General features: G+C 40.6%; 2 protein-coding genes across 2 annotated transcripts; one reads left to right on the top strand and one right to left on the bottom strand.

The window, feature by feature from the left end:
- Window positions 1-329: 329 nt before the first annotated feature.
- LOC110497222 (calcium-binding protein 2-like) lies at window positions 330-4,487 on the top strand (the record flags this gene model as incomplete). The annotated part of the gene is made up of 4 exons (XM_036955477.1): window positions 330-486; window positions 627-736; window positions 954-1,193; window positions 4,473-4,487. Coding segments are annotated over 4 exons (522 nt in total), but the record flags the coding sequence as incomplete, so codon positions are not given.
- A 4,204-nt stretch (window positions 4,488-8,691) lies between these two features.
- On the bottom strand, window positions 8,692-26,082 carry LOC118941440 (up-regulator of cell proliferation-like). The gene is made up of 3 exons (XM_036954151.1): window positions 26,063-26,082; window positions 25,194-25,275; window positions 8,692-14,316 (listed from the first exon to the last, which is right to left on the bottom strand). The coding sequence occupies exons 2-3, from the start codon at window positions 25,270-25,272 to the stop codon at window positions 9,638-9,640; spliced, it is 4,758 nt and encodes a 1,585-aa protein (XP_036810046.1). The 5' UTR covers window positions 25,273-25,275; window positions 26,063-26,082; the 3' UTR covers window positions 8,692-9,637.
- Window positions 26,083-27,065: the final 983 nt, after the last annotated feature.

The following is a 27,065-nucleotide window of genomic DNA, read 5'->3' as shown; positions in this document are numbered from 1 at the left end:
TGAAAGATACTTTGATGTGGCTGCAGGTGTTTCCACCGCTCATACAGGAGTAATAGAGAATTTGTTCACAATTATATTTTTAAAAATATGTATCAGGGGGGCTGCAGCACCCTCATCCCTCCTACTTCCTGCAGCTATGGGTGTGACTTGTCGTCAAAGAGTCTAAAATGAATATAAGAAACCATGTCTATTTTTCTCATTTCTATTCAACACCCCCCCCCCGCTCTCCTCTCCCCGCATCCACCTCTCCTCACCCGTATCTACCCCTCTCTCCTCCCATTCCCCCATCCACCTCTCCTCACCCGTATCTACCCCTCTCTCCTCTCCCCCATCCCCCTCCTCCCTGTGCAGAGCTGAAGGAGGCGTTCGGGGAGTTTGATAAGGATAAAGATGGCTACATCAGCTGTAAGGAACTGGGAGAGTGCATGAGGACTATGGGGTACATGCCCACAGAGATGGAGCTCATCGAACTCAGCCAGAACATCTGTGAGTCACACACACACACACACACACACACACACACACACATTAACCAGAGAAAGCGAGGGCATACCCTCTGTGTATAGTATTTGAAGCTCTTCATCGCCCCTGTGACCATTTCTGTAATGACTCTTGTTTCCATCTAGGTGGCGGCAGAGTGGACTTTGAGGACTTTGTGGAGCTGATGGGTCCTAAAATGTTGGCAGAGACAGCAGACATGATTGGAGTGAAGGAGCTCAGGGATGCTTTCAAAGAAGTACGGAGAGACAATATTAATCATATTATATCTGTTTATAATGTAAGACCACAAATTTAATTACAAGTTATTTTCTCTTAACCTGTTCTTTCTATCCATTTAATCTCCCCTCCCCTTCCTTTCTACGACACTCTTACCCTTTTTCTGTCCCTCACTCCCTCACCTCACTTTACTTCCTCCTGTCCTCCTCCTCCTCCTCGCCCTTCTTCTTCTCCAGTTTGACTCTAACGGGGATGGTCAGATAAGCCTGGCTGAACTGAAGGAGGCCATGAAAAAGCTGGTGGGGGAGCAGCTCAACCAACCAGAGATCGACGAGATCCTCCGAGATGTCGACCTCAACGGGGACGGCTTGCTCGACTTTGAGGGTGAGGGGAGAGTGTGGGATGAGGGGGAGAAGGTGAGGGGAGAGTGGGAGGAGAAAAGGAGACGATTTGGTGAACTTGAAAGGGGAGAGAGGGTGAGTGAGGAGGAAGAAAGGGGGAGAGAAGGGAGTGGGAGGAAAGGGTGTGGAGAGGAGTAGAAAGAAACTAAGAGAAAGAAGGAGAGAGGGGATAAGGGGAGAACTAATGGATCAGAGAGGAAATGTGACATGAGACATGATGAAGGTTGCTCTACACTACAACACTATGTTCACTCTGTTTCACCATACTAAACTCACAATGCTGTGACAACAATAATCACCATGTTGTCACTATTCTATTACTCACCATGTTGTCACTATTCTATTACTCACCATGTTGTCACTATTCTATTACTCACCATGTTGTCACTATTCTATTACTCACCATGTTGTCACTATTCTAATACTCACCATGTTGTCACTACACTAATACTCACCATGTTGTCACTACACTAATGCTCACCATGCTGTCACTACACTAATACTCACCATGCTGTCACTACACTAATACTCACCATGTTGTCACTATACTAATCTCACCATGTTGTCACTATTCTATTACTCACCATGTTGTCACTATACTATTACTCACCATGTTGTCACTACACTAATACTCACCATATTGTCACTACACTAATACTCACCATGTTGTCACTACACTAATACTCACCATATTGTTACTATACTAATCTCACCATGTTGTCACTATACTAATCTCAACATGTTGTCACTATACTAATCTCACCATGTTGTCACTATACTAATCTCACCATGTTGTCACAATATTAATACTCACCATGTTGTCACTATTCTATTACTCACCATGATGTCACTATTCTATTACTCACCATGTTGTCACTATACTAATCTCACCATGTTGTCACTATACTAATCTCACCATGTTGTCACAATATTAATACTCACCATGTTGTCACTATTCTATTACTCACCATGATGTCACTATACTAATACTCACCATGTTGTCACTACACTAATGCTCACCATGTTGTCACTATTCTATTACTCACCATGTTGTCACTATTCTATTACTCACCATGATGTCACGATACTAATACTCACCATGTTGTCACTACACTAATGCTCACCATGTTGTCACTACACTAATACTCACCATGTTGTCACTATACTAATCTCACCATGTTGTCACTATACTAATCTCACCATGTTGTCACAATATTAATACTCACCGTGTTGTCACTATTCTATTACTCACCATGATGTCACTATACTAATACTCACCATGTTGTCACTACACTAATACTCACCATGTTGTCACTATACTAATGCTCACCATGATGTCACTATACTAATGCTCACCATAATGTCACTATACTAATACTCACCATGTTGTCACTATATTAATCTCACCATGTTGTCACTATACTAATCTCACCATGTTGTCACAATATTAATACTCACCGTGTTGTCACTATTCTATTACTCACCATGATGTCACTATACTAATACTCACCATGTTGTCACTACACTAATACTCACCATGTTGTCACTATACTAATGCTCACCATGATGTCACTATACTAATACTCACCATGTTGTCACTATACTAATCTCACCATGTTGTCACTATACTAATCTCACCATGTTGTCACAATATTAATACTCACCGTGTTGTCACTATTCTATTACTCACCATGATGTCACTATACTAATACTCACCATGTTGTCACTACACTAATACTCACCATGTTGTCACTATACTAATGCTCACCATGATGTCACTATACTAATGCTCACCATAATGTCACTATACTAATCTCACCATGATGTCACTATACTAATGCTCACCATGATGTCACTATACTAATGCTCACCATGATGTCACTATACTAATGCTCACCATAATGTCACTATACTAATACTCACCATGTTGTCACTATACTAATCTCACCATGTTGTCACTACACTATTACTCACCATGTTGTCACTATGCTAATACTCACCATGTTGTCACTATACCAATACTCACAGTGTTGTCACTATACTAACACTCACCATGCTGTCACTATACTATTACTCACCATGTTGTCACTATACCAATACTCACAGTGTTGTCACTATACTAACACTCACCATGCTGTCACTATACTATTACTCACCATGTTGTCACTACACTAATGCTCACCATGTTGTCACTATTATATTACTCACCATGTTGTCACTACACTAATACTCACTGTGTTGTCACTTCACTATTACTCACCATGTTGTCACTATATTAATACTCACCATGTTGTCACTACACTATCACTCACCATGTTGTCACTATTCTAATACTCACCATGTTGTCACTATTCTAATACTCACCATGTTGTCACTATGATATTACTCACCATATTGTCACAATACTAATACTCACAGTGTTGTCACTACACTAATACTCACCATGTTGTCACTATACTAATACTCACAGTTGTGTCACAATACTAATACTCACCATGTTGTCACTATACTATTACTCACCATGTTGTCACTATACTATTACTCACCATGTTGTCACTATACTAATACTCACAGTGTTGTCACAATACTAATACTCACCATGTTGTCACTATACTATTACTCACCATGTTGTCACTATACTATTACTCACCATGTTGTCACTATACTAATACTCACAGTGTTGTCACAATACTAATACTCACCATGTTGTCACTATACTATTACTCACCATGTTGTCACTATACTATTACTCACCATGTTGTCACTATACTAATACTCACAGTGGTGTCACAATACTAATACTCACCATGTTGTCACTATACTATTACTCACCATGTTGTCACTATGATATTACTCACAGTGGTGTCACAATACTAATACTCACCATGTTGTCACTATTCTAATGCTCACCATATTGTCACTACACTAATACTCACAGTGTTGTCACTACACTAATACTCACAGTGTTGTCACTATACTAATCTCACCATGTTGTCACAATATTAATACTCACCATGTTGTCACAATATTAATACTCACCATGTTGTCACAATATTAATACTCACCATGTTGTCACTATACTAATACTCACAGTGTTGTCACTATTCTATTACTCACCATGTTGTCACTATTCTATTACTCACCATGTTGTCACTACTCTATTACTCACCATGTTGTCACTATTCTATTACTCACCATGTTGTCACTACACTAATACTCACAGTGTTGTCTCTATACTACCACTCACAGTGTTGTCACTATACTAATACTCACAGTGTTGTCACTATACTAATACTCACAGTGTTGTCACCATACTAATAAAAATGTAGCTCATATTTTGTGTTCTTTCCACAGAGTTTGTCAGGATGATGTCTCGCTGACTCTCCTGGCCAGAAGACCATGATGACATGACTTTAAGAGACTAGTAAACAACAAAACCTCCTCTGTTAGATGCTATGGACCAGTCCTCAGTATGTTGTTGTACATGTAATTACAGTATTAATGATGTACAAATATTTCATGTTGTTTTTAGGGTATTTGTTCTTACTTTTTTTCATAGCTATAGCAACAATCCCTCCTAATACTGTATGTTTTTGTTGTTTAACTGTAACATTGTAATGATAATAATAATAATAATAATATTTGTAAAGTGCTTTTCATGTATTATGTTCAGTGCTACACTATGTTATCAGCTAGTAATGCTTTTATATAGTTTCAGCCAGTAGTTTTAAAAGTAGTGCTCACGAGCAAAACTGGGTCCCCTTACATGTGTATTACAGCATCCATTTTGTATGATATGTTACGTCCTACAAAATATCCATATATATATATATATATATATATACACAGTTGAAGTCAGAAGTTTACATACACTTAGGTTGGAGTCATTAAAACTCATTTTTCAACCACTCCACAAATGTCTTGTTAATGAATTTTGGCACATTCCTCCTGACAGAACTGGTGTAACTGAGTCAGGTTTGTAGGCCTCCTTGCTCGCACACGCTTTTTCAGTTCTGCCCACAATTTTCCTATAGGATTGAGGTCAGGGATTTGTGATGGCCACTCGAAAACCTTGACTTTGTTGTCCTTAAACCATTTTGCCACAGCTTTGGAAGTATGCTTGAAGCACCCCCACAACATGATGCTGCCACCCCCGTGCTTCACGGTTGGGACTGTGTTCTTCGGCTTGCAAGCCTCCCCTTTTTCCCTCCAAACATAACGATGGTCATTGTGGCCAAACAGTTCTATTTTTGTTTCATCAGACCAGAGGACATTTGCAAATTATGGTGGAAAAAAAGTATGATCTTTGTCCCCATGTGCAGTTGCAAACCGTAGTCTGGCTTTTTTATGGCGGTTTTGGAGCAGTGGCTTCTTCCTTGCTAAGCAGCCTTTCAGGTTATGTCGATATAGGACTCGTTTTACTGTGGATATAGATACTTTTGTACCTGTTTCCTCCAGCATCTTCACAAGGTCCTTTTGCTGTTGTTCTGGGATTGATTTGCACTTTTACGTTCATCTCTAGGAGACAGAAGGCATCTCCTTCCTTAGCGGTTTAACGGCTGCGTGATCCCATGGTGTTTATACTTGCTTTCTATTGTTTGTACAGAGGAACGTGGCACCGTCAGGCGTTTGGAAATTGCTCCCAAGGATGAACCAGACTTGTGGAGGTCTACAATTATTTTTCTGAGGTCTTGGGCGATTTCTTTTGATTTTCCCATGATGTGAAGCAAAGGCACTGATTTTGAAGGTAGGCCTTGAAATACATCCACAGGTTCACCTCCAATTGACTCAAATTATGTCAGTTAGCCTATCAGAAGCTTCTAAAGCCATGATATATTTTTCTGGAATTTTCCAAGCTGTTGAAAGGCAGTCAACTTAGTGTATGTAAACTTCTGACCCACTGGAATTGTGATACAGTGCATTGCATTATAAGTGAAATAACCTGTCTGTAAACAATTGTTGTAAAAATGACTTGTGTCATGCACAAAGTCGATGTCCTAACCGACTTGCCAAAGCTTTAGTTTGTTAACAAGAAATTTGTGGAGTGATTGAAAAACGAGTTTTAATAACGACAACCTAAGTGTATGTAAACTTCCGACTTCAACTGTATATATATGTCTATACATATACGTACATATATATGTGTACATGTGTATGTATATATATATATATATATATATATATATATACACACATGTACACATATCACATATCATATATGTACGTATATACGTATATGTACATATATATATATATATATATATATATATATATATATACATATACATATATATATTACGAATTGGAGGTGCTCCTCTTAATTAAGGACCGGCCCCTTTAAAAAAAAAATTTGTCTAAAATTTCATACCAAAATCTAACTGCCTGTAGCTCAGGCCCTGAAGCAGGGATATGCATATTCTTGGTATCATTTGAAAGGAAACACTGAACTTTGTGGAAATTTGAAAGGAATATAGGAGAATAAAAACACATTAGATCTGGTAAAAGATAATACATAGAAAAAAATAACAGTTTTTTGTCATTTTCACTGTCATCTTTGAAATGCAAGAGAAAGGCCATAATGTATTATTCCAGCACAGCTGCAATTTAGATTTTGGCCACTAGATGGCCAGTGTATGTGCAACGTTTCAGACTGATCCATTGCATTTCTGTTCAAAATGTTGTATCAAGACTGCCCAAATGTGCCTGATTTGTTTATTAGTAACTTTTCATGTTCAAAACTGTGCACTCTCCTCAAACAATAGCATGGTATTCTTTCACTGTCTTAGCTACTGTAAATTGGACAGTGCAGTTAGATTAACAAGAATTTAAGCTTTCTGCCAATGTTAGATATGTCTATGTCCTGGGAAACGTTCTTGTTACTTACAACCTCATGCTAATCACATTAGCCTACGTTAGCTCAACCATTCCGCAGGGGACCCACCAATCCTGAAGTAGATCCCAGACTGGATCTTTAACAAATGCTGATTTATTGACAAATTGTACATTCTTTTCAGATTATTGATCAGATACTAAGAACAGTACAACTGTCTGATTATATAATCGTGATGTAATTCTTTAGAATTACAATAAATGTTCATTCAAGTAGTTTCATACATTTTATTATTTACGTATTTAATTTCCTAAAAGGGAATGAATTAAAAATAACTTTGTGTCAATAACATTTTTTGTTAAACAATAAATGTTGAACTATACATCCTTGTTAGTTTGATGTTTGGGAGAGGAATTATACAATGTTACATGCATTTTTCTACAGTAAAATAATGCTGCAATTTTTTTATTAAATCAGAGGTAAACACATTCTTTACGTTTGACAAAACTGACAAAAATAAACAAAAGAATAATGAACTTGTTACATAATCTTTTAGCATGCAACTACAGTAGCCCTTAATACAATAAATCCCAGTTGTATCAGACGAAGACCAGGACTATAAAAGCCTTTCCCGAGGTACAGTATGTATGCATCCATTTCAGAGCCTTGTTGTCATGGTAATCTAAACATAATCACATCTCCATAGGTATAAACCTCTAACGGACCATTGACAATAACATGATGTACATTCTGCATGACGTTGGGATCCCTTTCGGCCCATCATTGGGCTGGTCTTTCAAAGACTAAATGAATGACATACAATATCAAACTGAATCAAATCAAAGACAATACACAATATCAACCAAATAAAATGACCTTTACTTCATTTTTACAGAGTTACACTTCTATTTTGCACTGATATACTTATTGTAATCACAATGAACATTATCTACATTCACTTCTAATCAAGATGGTTCTAAAAACAATTGTGAATATATTTCTCTAACATTGTGTCACGGTTTTCTAGGTTCGAAAGAGAGTCGGACCAAAATGCGACGTGGCTATTGAGATTCATGTTTAATAAAACAACGTAAACACGAATCAATACAAAACAATAAACGTCACGTGAAAACCGAAACAGCCTAAACTGGTGCAAACTAACACACAAGACAGTTACAAGGACACTAAGGACAATCACCCACAAAACACCCAAAGAATATGGCTGCCTAAATATGGTTCCCAATCAGAGACAATGATAAACACCTGCCTCTGATTGAGAACCACTTCAGACAGCCATAGACTTCACTAGAACACCCCACTAAGCTACAAACCCAACACACCACATACAAAACCCCATGCCACACCCTGGCCTGACCAAATAAATGAAAATAAACACAAAATACTTCGACCAGGGCGTGACACATTGTGTCAACAGTATTAAATCTCTCTATTTCTCTAACATTGTGTCAACAGTATTATTACTATTAGTATTATTATAATCTCCACCCGGCACAGCCAGGAGAGGACTGGCCACCCCTCAGAGCCTGGTTCCTCTCTAGGTTTCTTCCTAGGTTCCTGCCTTTCTAGGGAGTTTGTTCTAGCCACTGTCCCTCTACATTTGCATTGCTTGCTGTTTGGGGATTAGGCTGGGTTTCTGTATAATTATAATTAAAGGTAAAAAGGGCTTTATAAATACATTTGATTGATTGAGTATGTATGGTATAATTCCTCCTTCCTACCTACACTGCAGGTATCTGTCAGTCTACAGTATGTATGGTATAACTCCACCTTCCTTCCTATACTGCAGGTATCTGTCAGTCTACAGTATGTATGGTATAACTCCACCTTCCTTCCTATACTGCAGGTATCTGTCAGTCTGCAGTATGGTATAACTCCACCTTCCTTCCTATACTCCAGGTATCTGTCAGTCTATAGTATGTATGGTATAACTCCACCTTCCTACCTATACTGCAGGTATCTGTCAGTCTACAGTATGTATGGTATAACTCCTCCTTCCTTCCTATACTGCAGGTATCTGTCAGTCTACAGTATGTATGTTATAACTCCACCATCCTTCCTATACTGCAGGTATCTGTCAGTCTACAGTATGTATGGTATAACTCTTCCTTTCTACCTATACTGCAGGTATCTGTCAATCTACAGTATTTTATAACTCCACCTTCCTTCCTATACTGCAGGTACCTGTCAGTCAGTGATGTCCACTCAAACACTACCCTTGCTACAAGGCCTTGATGAAGGTGTTTCCTGTAGCGACATGTGTTCCTACATTGATATGCCAATATAGTATAGGCTTTTATCAACTATCTGGTAAGAGTTCCGTGGTATCTTTTGGATGGTCAGTATCCTAGTTTAGTCTAATATGTTTCTAGTTTTTTATGATTGTGAAAGGTTGTAGTTTTTGATTAACAGTTTTTTCCTTCAACAAACCAATCAAGATAAATGAAAGGTAAAAAGTACCCAATCAGCTGTGCGATGATGAAATTGTATTGGAATTGAGAGATTAGACATTTTTTTCACAAGTACTTGGTTGAAGTGACCGGCTTCTGGCTTTTTGATTTAAAAAAAAAATGTTCATGCTTGGTGAGATATTTCTGGTTGCCATGTCTGAAATCTTTGATTGGCCAATTATAAGTTTGAGTCAAGAAGAATCATGATATAGTTTTCCACTTTATTTCATGTTGAATGCGTTTTTCAAGCTCTTCAGTGCATCATCAGTTGTTAATGCCTTCCAGTCCTCTGGGATATCAGCAGGAAGTGCATGTGTGTCTTTAGCAATTGTCTCATTGAATGTGGCCATCACATACTTCCAGTAGTCTGAAGCCTTGATGCTGGGATCTCCAGTTATGGTCCAGTCAGGGAAATATGTCTGGTAGTCCTTGTAGAGGTGAGGTTTGCCTTCAGTCAGGTTTGTGTTGAATTTTCTGTAACTAATCACAGAGGATGAACATATGTCAGTTCTTAACACAGTTGTCTTTAAATTCACCCAACCAGTGACACCTTGTGGACGGTGAATAGAGGTGAAGTGGTTGGCATGCTCCTTGCCTCCTGCTTCACAGGGTGCACAGCAGAATGGACATTGCTTGCCACATCCAAACAGACTGGAGAACATCTTGTCCTGAGGCTTAAATGGCAGAGATTTGAGTCTCTCTTTGATGTCTCCTTCCTTCTCATATTTAGCTGCCAGTGACTGTTCCATTTTTCCCACAAACCCTGTGAGGTCGTCAGCAAACTGTTCTGTGTTAGCAGAGTAGTTCAGAGTCATGATGGAATCCAGAGCATCCTTTGGAAAAACAAGCTTTTCTTCAAGAGCACAGCACATATTCTGAATGAATGTCTTGATAGATTTTACAGTGTGGGTTGTGTTTCTAATCTTTGAAATTGCCGCAGTGATGATCTTGACTATCTCTGAAACATGTTTATTCTCCAATTTCTCTAGTCTGTTGTCCTTTGAGAGTTGTTGAACAATGTGGTCAAACAGCCAGTCCTTCACAAAACGTTCATATCGGTTTATGTATTCTCTATATTTCTCATATTCTCCATCAGTCAGGAGTTGTTTCAAAATAGAGAACTGGAAGGACGTCCGTGTACTGTAATCCTCTGACCCTTTACCGGTCTTCACTTCATCAATCACATCAGGACATATCATTTTGGTCACATAGTCCTGTACAGCTGGCTGCAAACACAGCTTTGAGAACTCCTCAGCTTTATTTAGGCACTGGTCTCGGTTATGAAATAAGTCTATGAAGAGTGTAAGGTACTTGTTCTTAGACTGTTCCAGACACTTCCTTGGGTCATTGAATGCAATGAAATCATCATGTTTCTTCTGAAATGTTCTTGCTGCTATGCCACAGATGTGCAGCTTCAGTTTAACCTCACATTCCTCAGGAACTTTACGTTTCTTGTTTTGTTGAGATGTTTCATCAATTATTTCAAGCAGCTCTTTGATGAAAGTATCATGGTAATCTGTTTTGTTTTTCACCTTCTGGGTTATAAACTCCTGACACTTTTTTATGTTGTTGTCACACAACTCTTGCAGTTTCATCCTGAGATGGTCTCCATTCAAGCGCATCACAAAGCCTTTAGTCTTCTGCCACCAATCCCCTGACTCTACAACAAAGGGTGTCTTCCCACAATCAACCAAGCTGTTTCCAACCAACATACTATTGACGTAACCCGACCTCATAGATAAATGGTCATGTAAAATTCTGAAGGCATCCTGAGCAACATGTCTTCTTGGGAGTCCTCTAAATTTAATCTCAGACAGAGTTTTCTTCCACATTCTTTCAAAATCTTCTCTGAGGGCCTCATCCGATAGGACAGATCTGTTCTGTTTACAGGTTTGAAGCAAAGCCAGCACTTTTCTTTCTAGTGTACTTGCTTGTGAGCACTTGATGTCATCCAGTTCTGTCATCCCCTCTTTGATCTCAACAGCTCCTAGCAGTTTGTTTCTCACTGTGTTTTCTGTCTCTCGTCTCAGTGTTTTGGCACTGGACAGAAAGTCCTCCTTGTATTTTTCCACCAGATTGACATGGCCATCTTGCTTTTCAAAGTATTTCACTAGATTGTCTTGGATTTCCTTTTCTCCCTCCGAAAGTTTCTCAGATGCTTCTATCATCAAGTCTTGTAGCACATCTCTTACGGACCTCTGAGGATGTTGATCTGTCATGCCAATATTAGAGATTTTAGTTTCAGCACTCACCATCCATTTATACATCTCCTTCTGGAAGGCCCATTCCCAACCATTGTACTCAGAGCATAATCTGGCGTATGCATCTGCAACCAAGCTGTTTCTGAAACTAAAGATGAATTTCTCAAATTTCACTGCCTCCCACAAGCTTTGTGTCCACTTCAGGAAATGTGTCAAGTCATAATTTCTCTGGCATTTTCTGAAATCTTTCATCAAGGTCTTCTTGAAGCCGCACACAGCCTCACTGTAGCCAGCATTGACTGGAGCCATAGGGGGAGTCCCATGCCAGAGTCCTGGGATGTAGCAGCTGCTAGTGTCTGGATCATAATCCATCACATCAGTGAACTTGGTGATATTCTCCTTCTTCTCCATTCTGGCTGCTGCCTGAGTCATTTCATTCAACTGTTCCAACAACTTCTTCCTGTCCCTCATGTTGTTGTCATGAGCAGACATGTCTGACACATTCTGGTGCACAAAATGACATATAGGCTTCTTCCCCACTTCCTTCATCCTGATAAAAGCATGAACAGCAATCTGAAGAATGTCTTTCATTTCTGTGGAGTTCTCCATGGCCATGTTGATGATAGTGACATCACTCAGTCCAATCACCAGTGTTGCCAATTCATTTTCATGTTCATGGCTATCATCTAGTTGAGACAACTCTGGCGATTTCAACCCCTCTGTGTCGATCACCATGATGAAGTCACATTTCAGCTCCTCCTTGAAGTCTTTGCTGACTTTAATCAGAAGCATGAAGGCCCCTCTGGTGCATCTTCCACTGCTGACAGCAAACTGGACACCAAACATGGTGTTGAGGAGAGTGGACTTCCCTGTACTTTGAACCCCCAAAACTGTCACAACCCGGATCTTGCTGTTGGATTGGACAAGAGTATGAAGCTGAGTCAGAACAGCTGATATCCATTTCAGAGGGATATTTGATGCATCTCCATCCAGAAGCTCAACGGGGAAACCATCCAACAGCATCTGCGCACACAATCCAGGGAGAAGCTCCATCTGTTTCCGATGTTGGCTACTTTCAGGAAGGGAGCAGGAAGCTTCATATAACTGTCCCAACTCACGCAGGAAGTGTTCAAGTCCCAGGGAACAGTCAGATAACTGCTTATCCAAATCTTTAATGTCATCTTTTTTCTCCTGAGTATTTTGGCAAAGATCTTTGTACCGGCCCCTTAAGACAGACAGATTCTGTCGTGACAGATTGTCCAAATTTATCTGCATCCATTTGAGGAAATAGGAACGCTCCGCTCCTGAACCTGACAATCCTGAAATGAATCTTGTCATGGCATCTGGCATGTCAAATGTATGTTGCTTCTTTCTCAGCTCTTTCTCCTTTTTCTTCAGAGAGCTCTTGTAGTGTTCAATTTCTTGATCCCCTGCATTTCTCAGCCTACACCTCTCTTTCTCCAAATGGGAAAGCTCTTTCCAGATTTGACCTTGTAAAGGTAGCTTTTCATTTTTGAATTTGATTGGGTCTGTGATGTTCCTGGTGATTTCATCTGCCATCTTCCAAGCACTCTGACAGTCATCCCTGTCTTCATCAACCAGAATCCCCATCTGATGAGCCATGTCAGCCATGTTCTCAATTGTCAGTCGGTTTGGACTTTTTTTGATGATGTCACCCACAGAGGACTGCAGGATTTTGACAAATTCTGCATCATTCTGTTTATTTTTCACAATCACGTTTTTTTCATTGATACCGCAGTTTCTGATAAGTTTTTTCAATATGTCTACTCTGAACATTTTTCTTTGAGAGTTGACAACCAGAAATAACTCTGCCTTGGTTTTTTTTTTGCTTTTCAAGATCTTGAAGAAATCTGCCTCTAAGTCATCAGTGAAAATGTAAACTGCCGCTGATGTTTGACACAGAAAGGAGAACTGTGTTTCAAAGGACCTGATATCTCCTCTGAGATTGGCCACCGCCACAGGCTCTGTGAACATGTCTATGTTTCTGTTCCCACATGGAAGGTACCAAATTATTTCAACGAGGCCATCTGAGATTTGTCGAGATGCATCTCCGCATTCCATATCACGATGAACAAATGTGTCATGGTACTGTTGAGGGTTACTTAGCAACTTGTTCAAGATCTGAGACTTGGACAAGCTGCTCTCTCCTAACTTAACAAATGACACCATAGGAACATCAGAGAGTACTATTCTCTCTTCCACAAAAGCCTTTGTTGCTGTTTGTGAAGACGATCTGAACTTTTTCACTATGTCCCTCAAGGCCCACAGCATCAACGTGCTTTGTTTTGTGTCACAGTTGGGCAGCAGGAGAGGAACAGCAAACTGACAAATGGACATTTTCTGGACCATCTCCTGCTGCAGGAAACCATCTGAGCACAGAAACAGGGCAGTTATCAGGTCCAGTGGATGAATTACATAACTGTTATCAGAGTCAGTGTCCAGGTTGTCTACTCCACAATAGGAAACCTCCTGGTCAGTGGTCAGACACTTAACACTCCTAGCATTCACATTTGCCATCATTAATTTCTTAAGGAAGGCCCCTGGAAGTGACTGCATAGTGGTAAGAGGTTCATCTGATGTAGTATCAGCATTTATCTCAAGGACAGTACTTAACGTCAGCTTGTTTTCATAATGATCTTCTAGTCCAGCCTTTGACAACAGCTCCTTGAGACAAGGTCCTGTAAATATAAATGAAAAGATAACCATGATTACAAATCCTCTTCAACGTGTAGCAGAAAACCACACTAACAGGTGTTATACACTGTACTTTGGATTAAGTTAAAGCAAGCAGAGGCAGATCAACTCTGTGACACAACAACTCACAGAAATGGAAGCAAGCATTTAAAGGTGAATTCAGATATAATCAGAAAATCCATCGAGCTCCTAAACTCCAAAGGGAAGTAGTTATTGAAGAACCACGTTAATGAATCAAGTTAAGGTGACTGTTTCAATTAGAAACATCCAATTTTGCAAACTGAAATTACTTTGGATTTGTGTGCCAGTGAAAACAAAAGGTTACTTCGTTAGACTCCAAGATAGTCACTCCAAGATCGCATAGCAGTTCAGACGTTTTTTGTCCTCGTCTTGTCGTGTCCTGTATATATATATATTTACAACTTTTTTCACATACATTTTATTTTTATTTTCCATCAACTCATCTTCTAAACACTCTCCTGCAACCAGCCTCACCAATTTATATTTATAAAAAATTATTATTTACCTCAGATCTGTAATCCTCCAAGAAGCTAGCCAGAAACTCCAAGAAGCTAGCCAGAAACTAGCCAGAAGCTAGCCAGGAGCTAGCCCAGAAGCTAATCAGAAGCTAGTTAGCTTCTTTACTGGCAAATCGTTAGTATTCAGCTAACCACGGTTTGTGGTCATCAGCTATCCTTTAGCTCGAAAATCTATCGCCAGTTTTGTACGGCGCAGCGCGGCTCGGAACGGAACATACCGGACCAATTTTTCTCTCCATGTCCCTGGATTTCAACTGCTCTCTGGACATTCATACCCGGATCTCACAGCTAGCGGCTTTCGTCGATTCCGGAGCAAACATCGATTGTTCCGGTGCTAGCCAGCTCCGTCAATCACTCCTGAGTTCCATCATTCACTCCTGGGCTGCAGTCACCTATCCGGACCCGTTTCACTGCCTACGCGGAGCCTCACCGGGCCTTCACAACTGGACTGCCGACGTTATCTACCTGAAGGAGATCCGGCTGGCTCCTCTGTCGCGACGTTACCTGAACGCCCATCTGCGGCCCGCTAACCGTTAGCTGTCTTACCGGCTGCTATCTGAATAGACAATCGGACAATTTATTTATTTTTATTATTATTATGTTTTCTTCTCGGGCCTCTATAACTATATCTATTGTTCTTATTTTTGTTGTTGTTGTGTGATTTGGATTAATCCCCTCTACCTCACGGAACCCCACTAATCTACTGACCGAACGCAAGAGGTGGCTAACAACAGACTCCATCCTATGCCAGCTTGCTACCGGTTGGCTTGGCTAGCTGTCTAAATCGCCGTGACCCTCAACCAACCTCTCCACTCACTGGACCCTTTTGATCACTCGACTAAGCATGCCTCTCCTTAATGTCAATATGTCTTGTCCATTGCTGTTCTGGTTAGTGTTTATTTCACTGTAGAGCCTCTAGTCCTGCTCACTATACCTTATCCAACCTATTAGTTCCACCACCCACACATGCAATGACATCTCCTGGTTTCAATGATGTTTCTAGAGACAATATCTCTCTCTTCATCACTCAATACCTAGGTTTACCTCCACTGTATTCACATCCTACCTTACCTTTGTCTGTACATTATACCTTGATGCTATTTTATCGCCCCCAGAAACCTCCTTTTACTCTCTGTTCCAGACGTTCTAGACGACCAATTCTTATTGCTTTTAGTCGCACCCTTATTCTACTCCTCCTATGTTCCTCTGGCGATGTAGAGGTGAATCCAGGCCCTGCAGTGCCTAGCTCCACTCCTATTCCCCAGGCGCTCTCTTTTGACGACTTCTGTAACCGTAATAGCCTTGGTTTCATGCATGTTAACATTAGAAGCCTCCTCCCTAAGTTTGTTCTATTCACTGCTTTAGCACACTCTGCCAACCCGGATGTTCTAGCTGTGTCTGAATCCTGGCTTAGGAAGACCACCAAAAATTCAGACATTTTAATTCCAAACTACAACATTTTCAGACAAGATAGAACTGCCAAAGGGGGCGGTGTTGCAATCTACTGCAAAGATAGCCTGCAGAGTTCTGTCCTACTATCCAGGTCTGTACCCAAACAATTTGAACTTCTACTTTTAAAAATCCACCTCTCTAAAAACAAGTCTCTCACCGTTGCCTCCTGCTATAGACCACCCTCTGCCCCCAGCTGTGCTCTGGACACCATATGTGAACTGATTGCCCCCCATCTATCTTCAGAGCTCGTGCTGCTAGGCGACCTAAACTGGAACATGCTTAACACCCCAGCCATCCTACAATCTAAACTTGATGCCCTCAATCTCACACAAATTATCAATGAACCTACCAGGTACCTCCCCAAAGCCTTAAACATGAGCACCCTCATAGATATCATCCTAACCAACTTCCCCTCTAAATACACCTCTGCTGTCTTCAACCAAGATCTCAGCGATCACTGCCTCATTGCCTGCATCCGTAATGGGTCAGCGGTCAAACGACCTCCTCTCATCACTGTAAAACGCTCCCTGAAACACTTCAGCGAGCAGGCCTTTCTAATCGACCTGGCCGGGGTATCCTGGAAGGACATTGACCTCATCCCGTCAGTAGAGGATGCCTGGATATTTTTTTTAAATGCCTTCCTAACCATCTTAAATAAACATGCCCCATTCAAGAAATTTAGAACCAGGAACAGATATAGCCCTTGGTTCTCCCCAGACCTGACTGCCCTTAACCAACACAAAAACATCCTATGGCGTTCTGCATTAGCATCGAACAGCCCCCGTGATATGCAGCTGTTCAGGGAAGCTAGAAACCATTATACACAGGCAGTTAGAAAAGCCAAGGCTAGCTTTTTCAAGCAGAAATTTGCTTCTTGCAACACTAACTCAAAAAAGTTCTGGGACACTGTAAAGTCCATGGAGAATAAGAACACCTCCTCCCAGCTGCCCACTGCACTGAAGATAGGAAACACTGTCACCACTGATAAATCCACCATAATTGAAAATTTCAATAAGCATTTTTCTACTGCTGGCCATGCTTTCCACCTGGCTACTCCTACCCCTGTCAACAGCACTGCACCCCCAACAGCAACTCGCCCAAGCCTTCCCCATTTTTCCTTCTCCCAAATCCATTCAGCTGATGTTCTGAAAGAGCTGCAAAATCTGGACCCCTACAAATCAGCCGGGCTAGACAATCTGGACCCTTTCTTTCTAAAATTATCTGCCGAAATTGTTGCCACCCCTATTACTAGCCTCGTCTGAGATTCCCAAAGATTGGAAAGCAGCTGCGGTCATCCCCCTCTTCAAAGGGGGGGACACTCTTGACCCAAACTGCTACAGACCTATATCTATCCTACCATGCCTTTCTAAGGTCTTCGAAAGCCAAGTCAACAAACAGATTACCGACCATTTTGAATCTCACCATACCTTCTCTGCTATGCAATCTGGTTTCAGAGCTGGTCATGGGTGCACCTCAGCCACGCTCAAGGTCCTAAACGATATCTTAACCGCCATCGATAAGAAACATTACTGTGCAGCCGTATTCATTGATCTGGCCAAGGCTTTCGACTCTGTCAATCACCACATCCTCATCGGCAGACTCAACAGCCTTGGTTTCTCAAATGATTGCCTCGCCTGGTTCACCAACTACTTCTCTGATAGAGTTCAGTGTGTCAAATCGGAGGGTCTGTTGTCCGGACCTCTGGCAGTCTCTATGGGGGTGCCACAGGGTTCAATTCTTGGACCGACTCTCTTCTCTGTATACATCAATGAGGTCGCTCTTGCTGCTGGTGAGTCTCTGATCCACCTCTACGCAGACGACACCATTCTGGATACTTCCGGCCCTTCTTTGGACACTGTGTTAACAACCCTCCAGGCAAGCTTCAATGCCATACAACTCTCCTTCCGTGGCCTCCAATTGCTCTTAAATACAAGTAAAACTAAATGCATGCTCTTCAACCGATCGCTACCTGCACCTACCCGCCTGTCCAACATCACTACTCTGGACGGCTCTGACTTAGAATACGTGGACAACTACAAATACTTAGGTGTCTGGTTAGACTGTAAACTCTCCTTCCAGACCCATATCAAACATCTCCAATCCAAAGTTAAATCTAGAATTGGCTTCCTATTTCGCAACAAAGCATCCTTCACTCATGCTGCCAAACATACCCTTGTAAAACTGACCATCCTACCAATCCTCGACTTTGGCGATGTAATTTACAAAATAGCCTCCAATACCCTACTCAACAAATTGGATGCAGTCTATCACAGTGCAATCCGTTTTGTCACCAAAGCCCCATATACTACCCACCACTGTGACCTGTACGCTCTCGTTGGCTGGCCCTCGCTTCATACTCGTCGCCAAACCCACTGGCTCCATGTCATCTACAAGACCCTGCTAGGTAAAGTCCCCCCTTATCTCAGCTCGCTGGTCACCATAGCATCTCCCACCTGTAGCACACGCTCCAGCAGGTATATCTCTCTAGTCACCCCCAAAACCAATTCTTTCTTTGGCCGCCTCTCTTTCCAGTTCTCTGCTGCCAATGACTGGAACGAACTACAAAAATCTCTGAAACTGGAAACACTTATCTCCCTCACTAGCTTTAAGCACCAACTGTCAGAGCAGCTCACAGATTACTGCACCTGTACATAGCCCACCTATAATTTAGCCCTATCAACTACCTCTTTCCCAACTGTATTTAATTTATTTATTTATTTTGCTCCTTTGCACCCCATTATTTTTATTTCTACTTTGCACATTCTTCCATTGCAAAACTACCATTCCAGTGTTTTACTTGCTATATTGTATTTACCTTGCCACCAAGGCCTTTTTTGCCTTTACCTCCCTTCTCACCTCATTTGCTCACATTGTATATAGACTTGTTTATACTTTATTATTGACTGTATGTTTGTTTTACTCCATGTGTAACTCTGTGTTGTTGTATCTGTCAAACTGCTTTGCTTTATCTTGGCCAGGTCGCAATTGTAAATGAGAACTTGTTCTCAACTTGCCTACCTGGTTAAATAAAGGTAAAATAAAATAAATAAATAAAGACTGTATTTCAGAGATCTGCATCCCCCCAAAATATACAGCTGGATCCAGGATTCTTACAGGGTTTCAAGTTCAATGTCTCTATTTTTTATTTTAACTTTATTTAACTAGGCAAGTCAGTTAAGAACAAATCCTAATTGTCAATGATGGCCTAGGAACAGTGTGGAACAGTGTGGAACATATGCCTTGTTCAGGGGCAGAATGACAGATTTTTACCATGTCAGCTTGGGTATTCAATCTAGGAACCTTTCAGTTATAAGTTATACAATGCTCTAACCACTAGGCTACCTGCCTTGGGGGGATGTGACACCATTCTTAGATTTTTTTTATTTTACCTTTATTTAACCAGGCAAGTCAGTTAAGAACAAATTCTTATTTTCAATGACGGCCTAGGAACAGTGGGTTAACTGCCTGTTCAGGGGCAGAACGACAGATTTGTACCTTGTTCAGGGATTTGAACTTGCAACCTTCCGGTTACCAGCCCAATGCTCTAACCACTAGGCTACCCTGCCGCCCCAGATAAGAAATATAATCATTTGGTGTTTTGTTAATGGTGGTGGAAAATGCTGTTTCAGGCAGGGCTCCAGAATTTCCCATCAGCTGAGTTGAGATCTGGTGACAGAGACAGCCATGGCATATGGTTTACATCACTTTCACACTCAAACCATTCACTGATCACTTATGCCATGTGGGTGGGGGCATTGCCATCCTATGGGGGCATAGCCTTGGTAGCCAGAATAATAGACTAAATTATGGCCTGCCTAGCATTTTATATGACCTTAAAGATGAACGGATGCTTAATTAACTCAGAAACCACATGTACATTTAAGTCATTGATCAGACGTGAAGTGTAAGGGCAATGAAAGGAACTGGTATGAGGAGCTTTAAAGTAACTGTCCAGTGAAAATCTGACTCTTAAAAGTTCATATTCTAAAAACTTGGGGGACAACAGGAGGGTTCTGGGTGTTCTGAGCAGCTCCACTCCAGTGTAGAATGTATGTTTTTGAATCTCAATAGTGTTTCCATTATTTTGGCAGTTACCTGTATGTTCCCGTATTACATCTTAATGTAAATGAGTTTTTTTAAGCACTTACATTTTCCCTCCCAAATTTTTTTATTATATCCCTAATATGGTAATTCATTATAGGTCATATTTAATAGGAAACCTATTTAATAGAAAAAGTTATTCCAATTAAAGCTGTAATCCACAATAGGTGAAAAACCCTTAAAGGGGTCCATCCTTTTTATTAACAATTCACAATGGGGACTGATGGATTCTGTTAAAATGTAACATGTTTCAAGTTAAACTGTAGTTTGTTTGTATCCTGTGTAGTGAATGACTACTGTGAGTATTAATGGAGTTTAGGACATGAAACTGTGTATGCTAAGTGAGAAAAGTTGACCTAATCAGATAAGAGGAAATTGCCAAGGATCAGAGAGCAGGGTCAGGCCCAGAACAATGAAGATTGACTGGTTGTGATTCTGATCTAGTTAAACAAAGAGAGGAGCATGGACATTCCACAGGGGAAAGGAGGGAAACTCATTGGGGTCATAAAAGGTATTACTGGGGAGGTGACACCTACAAGGGAAGAGTATAACATTTGTTGTGAACTTTCTTTTTTTTGTTTTACTTCATTTATAGATTTTCAGATATAACATCAAAAACAGTACAAACCCAAACCCTCCCTACCAACCAACCAACCAACCACCAAGGCATTTTACGTCCGTTGTTAGAAGGAGACCAAGGTGCAGCGTGGTAGGCGTACATTATACTTTTATTTTCAATGACACCAAAAAACAACAAAATGCAAACCGAACGTAAAGCTATATGCAGCGCAGAAAGCAACTACACACAAACAAGATCCCACAACTGAAGATGGGAAAGGGCTGCCTAAATATGACCCCCAATCAGAGACAACGATAAACAGCAGCCTCTGATTGGGAACCATACTAAGCCAACAAAGAAATAGATCAACTAGAATGCCCACCCAAATCACACCCTGACCTAACCAAATAGAGAAATAAGCAGGCTCTCTAAGGTCAGGGCGTGACAAGGCATCTATAAAAGTAAGTTAAATAGGAAAGAAAAACAGAAACAAAGAGTAATAGAATCAATAACAATGGGGAAAAAAGTTATATAAAAATTCTTATCGGCACAAATGGCCACAAGAACAGACATGCTTACCAAACTATGCAAGTTACACCAAGTAGAAGATAGGCTCTCCATGTATTGTATTAATGGGGACCAGGTTAAGTCAAACTTTTGTCGGGACCCAAGCACAGTGTACCTAACCTTCTCCAGAGGCAGAGATACCATCACCTCCTTAAACCTCTGCATAAAGGAGGGCGGCTTTGCAGACTACCATGCATCATTTGCTTGATGCGTGGTAGCATTCTGGTTTAAAGGAAGTACCCCAAAAATGGCAGTGACCGGGTTGGGGCTAACAGTTGTATTACACATATATGAGAATGCCTCAAAAAAAATGGGGTCCCAGAGGCCACTCAAAGATTGGCATGACCAAAACACGTGTCCCATAGTCGCTGGACTCTGGTGGCATCACAAACACTTGGTGTCAACATTTGGGTATATTTTTTAGTATATATTTTTGTAATAGAGATGGTGCAAAACCTTAAACTGAATAAGCCCATGCCTTATGCAAAATGATGATGTGTGGATACGCTTAATACTTTGTTACTGTCACGTTCTGACCTTTATTTCCGTTGTTTTGTATTTATTTAGTATGGTCAGGGCGTGAGTTGGGTGGGCAGTCTATGTTTGTTTTTCTATGTTTTGGGGCATTTCTATGTTTTCGGCCTAGTATGGTTCTCAATCAGAGGCAGGTGTCATTAGTTGTCTCTGACTGAGAATCATACTTAGGTAGCCTGGGTTGCACTGTTTGTTTGTGGGTGATTGTCTATGTTGATGGCTTGTTTCAGCACAGTCCATATGATTAGCGTCACGGTTGTTATTTTGTTTACTGGTTTTGTATAGTTTTCAGTGTTCACTACTTTCTTTATTAAAGATTGACCATGGACACTTACCACGCCGCGTATTGGTCCTCAGATCCTTTTCACCTCTCCTCTTCAGATGAAGAGGAGGACGACCGTGACAGTTACCATATATCATTGGGTAGCTCGCCACCTACGTCTTGCTCCCATGGAGATTTTGTATTTGCAAAGGAAGGCGGATTAATATTCTGTATTATGTAGTGTAATCTGGAGATTGTGCCCTTCAGATAAGGGTTAAGATCTAAGCACCTCTCAACTGGACACAGTGGGATCGAGTGGAAATTAAGGCAATTGATTTTTGGCAAAGCTGCCAGTTTGCAGGTATCTAAAGTGGGTATTGGGAATATTATTGTCAACCCTCAGAGTATAGAATGAGATGAATGTATTATCATCAAATAGGTCACACAAACACCAGACCGTTCCTATACCAGAACTGGAATTCCGTGTCAATCTATGACGCTGGGAAGAGATGATTAGATGTTAATGGGGAGAAGCCGCTTGCTTGTTTAAGGCTAAAGTGACCAGATTTTAAGGGGTTCAAAACAATGGGGTTCAAAACATGAGTGCCAAGGTTCATGGGCATTGAGGAGCACAGGAGCGATACCGGAGAAGTTGGAAGGCTTGACTGTAGCTCCATGATGACCCAAATTGGACCATCCTTGTTTTCAGATGTAGAAACTCAATAAAAACATGTAGATATATTTGCTGACCAGTAGTAGTGTAAAAAACTGGGAAGGCCCAGCCTGTCTGCGGGCTTAGGTCTCTCTAGATATACTTTTTTTTGTTGCCTTATTCCAAATGAAGTTGGAAATGTAGCTGCCAAGTTGTTTGAACATTGACTTTGGCAGGAAAATGGGAATCATTTGTAATAAGTACAAAAACCTAGGTAGTACAGTCATCTTAACAGAATTAATGTTCTTCAATAATTAATGAAATCCTGCTTAGTGCGCTCCAGGAGTGTTTTGAAGTTATGTTTAAACAGAGCCTTAAATCAGCGTGTGACCTTCATCCCCAAATAAGTAAAGACATGATGCTCCACCTTAAATGGGAAATTGGCATACCCAATTCCTTCTGCTAACTGATTAATGGGGAGGAGCACACTTTTTGTTAGGTTGAACTTATATCCAGAGACACCTTGTGAGTTATGTTGCCCCATAATATTCCCTTAATCCTCTCCTCTGCCCGCAGGGCATGAGGCTCAATAGCCATATCAAATAGGAAAGGAGATAAACATCAACATTTCCTTACTGTGGAGAGGGAAGTAGCTGGAGGTAACATTGTTGGTGCGAATTGAAGTCACTGGGGACAAGAACAAAATCTTAAACCAGGAAAGAAATGACAGGCCAAACCCTAATCTCTCTACTACTGTACATAGATATTTCCACTCAACCCAGTCGAAAGCCTTTTCAGCATCAAGAGAGATGCCAACTTCTGGCTGTAGAGTTGAGTGATCAGTATAAAGAACATTAAATAGCCAGCACATACTATAGAAAGATTGCCTACCGGAGATAAATCCGGTTTGGTCAGAGTTAATTATATTAGCCATCACTGTCTCTAAACAGAACGAGAGGACATAAGTAAGATTTTTATAATCGAAGCCCAAAAGGCTCATAGGGTGGTATGAGCCACAGTCTAGGGGATTCTTGTCTTTTTTAAGCTAAACCAAAATAGTCGCCTGGGTAAGTGTCTGTGGCAGTTTCTGACTAGAAAGGATTTCATTGTACATTGAGCTGAGGATAGGGGGTCATTTAGAGGAGAAGGCTTTATAGAATTCAATAGGGTTGCCATCAGGCCCAGGGGCTTTACTGCTCTGCATGGACTGGAGTGTTGTGAACCTTCTAAATGTATGCACACAGCTGACTTTATCCTTGGTATTAAACACTTGAAACTACTCATGAGTGTTTGGTCTCAATTCCTTATTGCAAAAGGGTTGGTAATATCATTTTTCTTTTTAACAGGACTGAGGCACTTGTCTTCTCAAAGTGTCTGGGTTTGTTGTAAGACCCTTTTAATAACACATTTTTAGCTACTACAGCTACTAAAATACATATGGAAGAGTAAGGTAAAATGCATTGAATTGTACGTCACCAAATAAGTATTTACCCCCAAAAACACTGCAGCCTTTCCTGGGCCAATATCCCTGGAGAGGGAGGTACATGTGTAATCAGGGTAACTATATCATCTTCTGGCAGAGGGGTCACAACACAATGTTTATCTGTCTTGCTTTTCTGTACCTCCTCCTGTAGCTGGCTAACCTGCTCCTGCATTGCTTGCATTGACTGCTGTTGATTCTACATGAAGCCCTGTATTATGGCTCAAAGCACTGCCATGCCATCAGGAGTGCCAGTGCTGTGAGGGGGTTTCATGCTTCATTTATTCAGTGATTACTTGTGCCCTGTGGATGGGGCATTTTCATCCAGTGGGGGTATAACCTTGGTGGCCAAAATAATGGCCTGCCTAGCATTTTTATACATTACCTTAAGCATGAAGGGATGTTAATTGCCTAATTAACTTAAGAACCACACCTGTGTGGAAGCACATGCTTTCAATATATTTTGTGTACCTCATTTACTCAAGTGATTCCATTATTTTGGCAGTTACCTGTTGCTTCCCGCATTATTTCTTATTGTAATAATGTGGGGAAAAAAATCTGATTATTTTCAATTACTCATCAGCAGCTCTTATATGTTGTCCACCACATGCAAAACATATGTAAACCTTTTTAATAGTTTGTCAATGCTTATTAATATTTTTTATAACAAAGTTTTACCAAATCCGATGTCATTGAAAGTGAAGTGTCATGGTACCTTGGGTTGTTTCTCCTGAGGACCACTCCTTCCTTGGTTTAGACTGTCTGGCTTTTGGCACTGGCTCTTTCTCTTCCATTTCCTATTAAAAGTTGAATTCAAAGCTTAACATGTTTAGTATATTATGACATTGAATCTAGAATTCTGGTCTTTTGATGATGAAGCACAATAGCTTCCATTTAGAATAATGGCACATTAATACCTAGTCTGGCATGCCTAGTTGGGGCTGAATTCATACTACGGCTGTAGTTGTGATGCCTATCTTACTGATATTGTCAATGTTACATCAGCATAGGCAATATGTTTGGAAAAAGGAAAGTGACTATACTTTTAACATTAATTTGTCGTGTATCTTCCCATTTTAACACAGGTAATAAATCATATTTTAAGGTCCAGTATACCCCTGTTAAAGCGGCAGCCATAACATTGCCAAAACGTCCACAAGAGACAATTACATTTTTTCTCAGTGAACCTCTAAAAAAGATAAAGATCTCACCCACTACACTTCATTACAGCAAGATCACACAATGTAATAGAACAACAAAAGTGGGTGGCTGCTATCTTGGATATTATGGAAGTACGTTTTTTCAGAGTAGCCAACAAAGCCTCCTTTTGGCCAGCTAATAGCCTAACCAACGATCAAGCAACATTACGGACTAAATGTAAAATCCTGTTGCTGCAGGATTATTTTGCTGTGGCATTATTGGACAAATTAAGATGCTACATCTGTACACAACATGCTGAAATTCAAACTTATTCAACCTTAAACAGAGACATTTAGCTTTGAGCTTGAAATGAAACATATCATATTACAGGAACATGATCAGCATGACCACTAAGGACAGAAATCATGTAAATGTGTCTATTACCCTATATGCCTCATCCTTCTTGACAACGCGTTCACCTAACACCTCAGATGGGCCTGGAATTAAGGGAGAGATATAGTACTTTAATAAGGTCAGAATCTCAGATGCAGAAGGGAGATGCAGTAAGATCAGATACAGTAAAAATATTTGTATTAGTATGAAATGTATAATCCACCTCTGTTACAGTGCCTTGCGAAAGTATTGGGACCCCTTGAACTTTGCGACCTTTTGCCACATTTCAGGCTTCAAACATAAAGATATAAAACTATATTTTTTTGTGAAGAATCAACAACAAGTGGGACACAATCATGAAGTGGAACGACATTTATTGGATATTTCAAACTTTTTTAACAAATCAAAAACTGAAAAATTGGGCGTGCAAAATTATTCAGCCCCTTTACTCTCTCCAGAAGTTCAGTGAGGATCTCTGAATGATCCAATGTTGACCTAAATGACTAATGAGGATAAATACAATCCACATGTGTGTAATCAAGTCTCCGTATAAATGCACCTGCACTGTGATAGTCTCAGAGGTCCGTTAAAAGCGCAGAGAGCATCATGAAGAACAAGGAACACACCAGGCAGGTCCGAGATACTGTTGTGAAGAAGTTTAAAGCCGGATTTGGATACAAAAAGATTTCCCAAGCTTTAAACATCCCAAGGAGCACTGTGCAAGCGATAATATTGAAATGGAAGGAGTATCAGACCACTGCAAATCTACCAAGACCTGGCCGTCCCTCTAAACTTTCAGCTCATACAAGGAGAAGACTGATCAGAGATGCAGCCAAGAGGCCCATGATCACTCTGGATGAACTGCAGAGATCTACAGCTGAGGTGGGAGACTCTGTCCATAGGACAACAATCAGTCGTATATTGCACAAATCTGGCCTTTATGGAAGAGTGGCAAGAAGAAAGCCATTTCTTAAAGATATCCATAAAAAGTGTCGTTTAAAGTTTGCCACAAGCCACCTGGGAGACACACCAAACATGTGGAAGAAGGTGCTCT

Source organism: Oncorhynchus mykiss, chromosome 19 (assembly GCF_013265735.2).
Source record: "Oncorhynchus mykiss isolate Arlee chromosome 19, USDA_OmykA_1.1, whole genome shotgun sequence".
Classification (NCBI taxonomy): Eukaryota; Metazoa; Chordata; class Actinopteri; order Salmoniformes; family Salmonidae; genus Oncorhynchus; species Oncorhynchus mykiss.
This window is presented reverse-complemented; position numbering and strand designations above follow the sequence as displayed.

Coding starts and splice junctions, on each gene's coding strand:
- LOC118941440 (XM_036954151.1), bottom strand. CDS start 25,272: ATGGAAGAGAAAGAGCCAGTGCCAAAAGCCAGACAGTCTAAACCAAGG. Junction 14,317..25,193: donor CTCAGGAGAAACAACCCAAG/GTACCATGACAC, acceptor TTATATTTACAG/GACCTTGTCTCAAGGAGCTG.